Source organism: Sitodiplosis mosellana, unplaced genomic scaffold (assembly GCF_009176505.1).
Source record: "Sitodiplosis mosellana isolate CC-2019 unplaced genomic scaffold, AAFC_SMos_1.0 Smas_scaffold_826, whole genome shotgun sequence".
NCBI lineage: Eukaryota > Metazoa > Arthropoda > Insecta > Diptera > Cecidomyiidae > Sitodiplosis > Sitodiplosis mosellana.
In genome coordinates this window covers 1,032-3,184 of record NW_022596068.1, presented here as the reverse complement: position 1 = coordinate 3,184, position 2,153 = coordinate 1,032, and the positions used below count along the sequence as shown (strand labels likewise).

General features: G+C 36.8%; 1 protein-coding gene across 1 annotated transcript; it reads left to right on the top strand.

The window, feature by feature from the left end:
• Positions 1–420: 420 nt before the first annotated feature.
• Positions 421–1,695, top strand: LOC129570959 (arrestin domain-containing protein 17-like). Its single transcript, XM_055450683.1, has 5 exons — positions 421–535; positions 711–916; positions 978–1,169; positions 1,268–1,384; positions 1,498–1,695. The coding sequence occupies exons 1-5, from the start codon at positions 421–423 to the stop codon at positions 1,693–1,695; spliced, it is 828 nt and encodes a 275-aa protein (XP_055306658.1).
• Positions 1,696–2,153: the final 458 nt, after the last annotated feature.

Here is a 2,153-nt window from a genome sequence, read left to right as displayed (position 1 = left end):
TTCCATTTACTGAATTCCACAAAAAATTGCAATGAACACGTTCATCATCAACATCGGCGCAATCCCTTTATCCAAATGTTCGATCCGATGTGCATCAGATATTTAAATTCACCATGCAATTTCAAACACGAACGTAATGATGCAAGTGCATTGTGATCGTGTGCAAAGGAATTCTCGTGTATTTGGAGTCATCCGCCATAGTGGAGCCATTGGCTGAAACCCAATATTCGGCGATTACAAAACAGGTGCATGGTGTATCTTTTCGACTGTATCATCGGACTAGTCTATTTTGATCAACATAACTGATACAACGGATTTTTTTCCATCGCTTTGAACAAAACAGAACTGTATACCAACGCTCTCTGAATAAACTGATAGCCGGAATGAAACCAATTCCAAGTGAAAAGTGTGAAGGAAAAAATGTCGATCACGTGTAAAATTGAGTTTGAGGACAATCCACAGAAAGTTTTTTGCGCTGGCGGATTATTACAGGGCACAGCAGAACTCAATTTCAAAATACAAAAATCCGTACGCTGTATTTATATTCGCATATGTGGATTTGGATTTGCAAATTGGAAAGAGCAACGAAGACTGTGTCAAGGCAAAGAAGACTAACTGAATGATGTAACATGTTTTGTCGGTGGATTCAATAATGGTAATGGGTCGGTGTATTCGAAAATGACACCACTAATGTTGCAATTATAATTTAGCTGGTTCAATTGAATTACAACCGGGGACATACAAGTTTACCTTTGAGTTCACACTACCCCATCAATTGCCGTCGTCCATTGAAGGCGATTGTGGACATATCAGATATGTGGCAAAAGTTGTTTGCGATATGCCAATGTGGGTTGATAAGAAATTTGAGGAACCTTTCACCGTTATTCGTCCGACTAATTTACGCGAAACATTGCGGGTAATTTACACAACACTTTTGTCTTCGTTATGGTTTTCATTCAAACATTTTTCATTTACAGAATCCAGTCGTTGTTGGAATTCAGGAAAAAATTGTTCCATGTTTTTTTTCATGCTCCAATCCGGATCCTGTAACAATTACCGCTCGCATGCCATTCGGTGGATACAATTCAGGAGAATCCATTAATCTGGAAATCAATGTCGAAAATATCAGCAATCATTCATTCTATGAATTTACGGCCGAATTGATTCGAGTAAACGAGCGATTGAGCCATTTTCATTGTTAAATTTTATACTAATTTATAGGGTATCTCAGCATATCACTTTCTTTGGGTATTCCAACAACAAACAGTGGAGGGAGGAAACCATGACACTGTCTGAGGAGACCACAGGAGGATGCGATGGAAATCAAAGGAAAACAATTCGGATTAATATCGAAATACCAAAAACTCCACCAACGGACACAACAGTGAGTAATATCGTTAAAGTCAGATATTTCATTCGTGTAAGCAGCGTTCTATTTCTTGAATGTTAATGCTTTGGCGCTTTGTATTGAATATTGGTTTTGAATGTTTTGAGCAGATAGTTGCGGTGACGCCACCCTTCTACACTACACCTACGGTTGATATTCCGATCATCATTGGTTCAAATCGATATCAGATTGATACAATGCCGAAACAACCGGACATTAAAACCATCCAAGAAGCTCCTGCTACTCCGAATATTGTAATTGCACAACCGCCATCCTCCGCACAGGATACACTTGAACCAAAATATTGAGTTGGAATTATCGCATTTAACAAGCACAAAATTGAACGCTTTTTTAGGATTAAAGTGTTTTATTCATTCAAAATACCTTGATTTTCCAACAAATTTCATTTTTCTTGTATTTTAATAATAAACATTCACCTCACAGAGAAAACTGAATTGGTGAACCCTGCCAGTTCTATTGGTGAAATGCAAAAGTACCAATAGATTACATTATTGAACCCTGACGGTCTATTGGTGAAATGTCATTTCACCAATGGAATTTTTCATTTGTATTGGTAAATTCAATACAATAGGCAATGTTAGTAAATTTGTCACTTGTACTGAAATTACCAATACTAATGAAATATTCTATTGGTGAAATGACATATCACCAATAGAACTTATTTGCTTTAAAAATGTTGTTTTGTATGTGCTGGACACACCAAAACAGATTAAATTATTTCATATTTGTTTCTTGATTGTAGTCT

What these genes read in the sequence shown, in the direction of transcription:
- LOC129570959 (XM_055450683.1), top strand. Translation starts at nt 421, where the DNA reads ATGTCGATCACGTGTAAAATTGAGTTTGAGGACAATCCACAGAAAGTT. An exon ending in AATACAAAAATCCGTACGCT is followed by an intron (nt 536 to 710) that starts GTATTTATATTC and finishes ATTATAATTTAG; the next exon opens with CTGGTTCAATTGAATTACAA. An exon ending in ATTTACGCGAAACATTGCGG is followed by an intron (nt 917 to 977) that starts GTAATTTACACA and finishes TTTCATTTACAG; the next exon opens with AATCCAGTCGTTGTTGGAAT.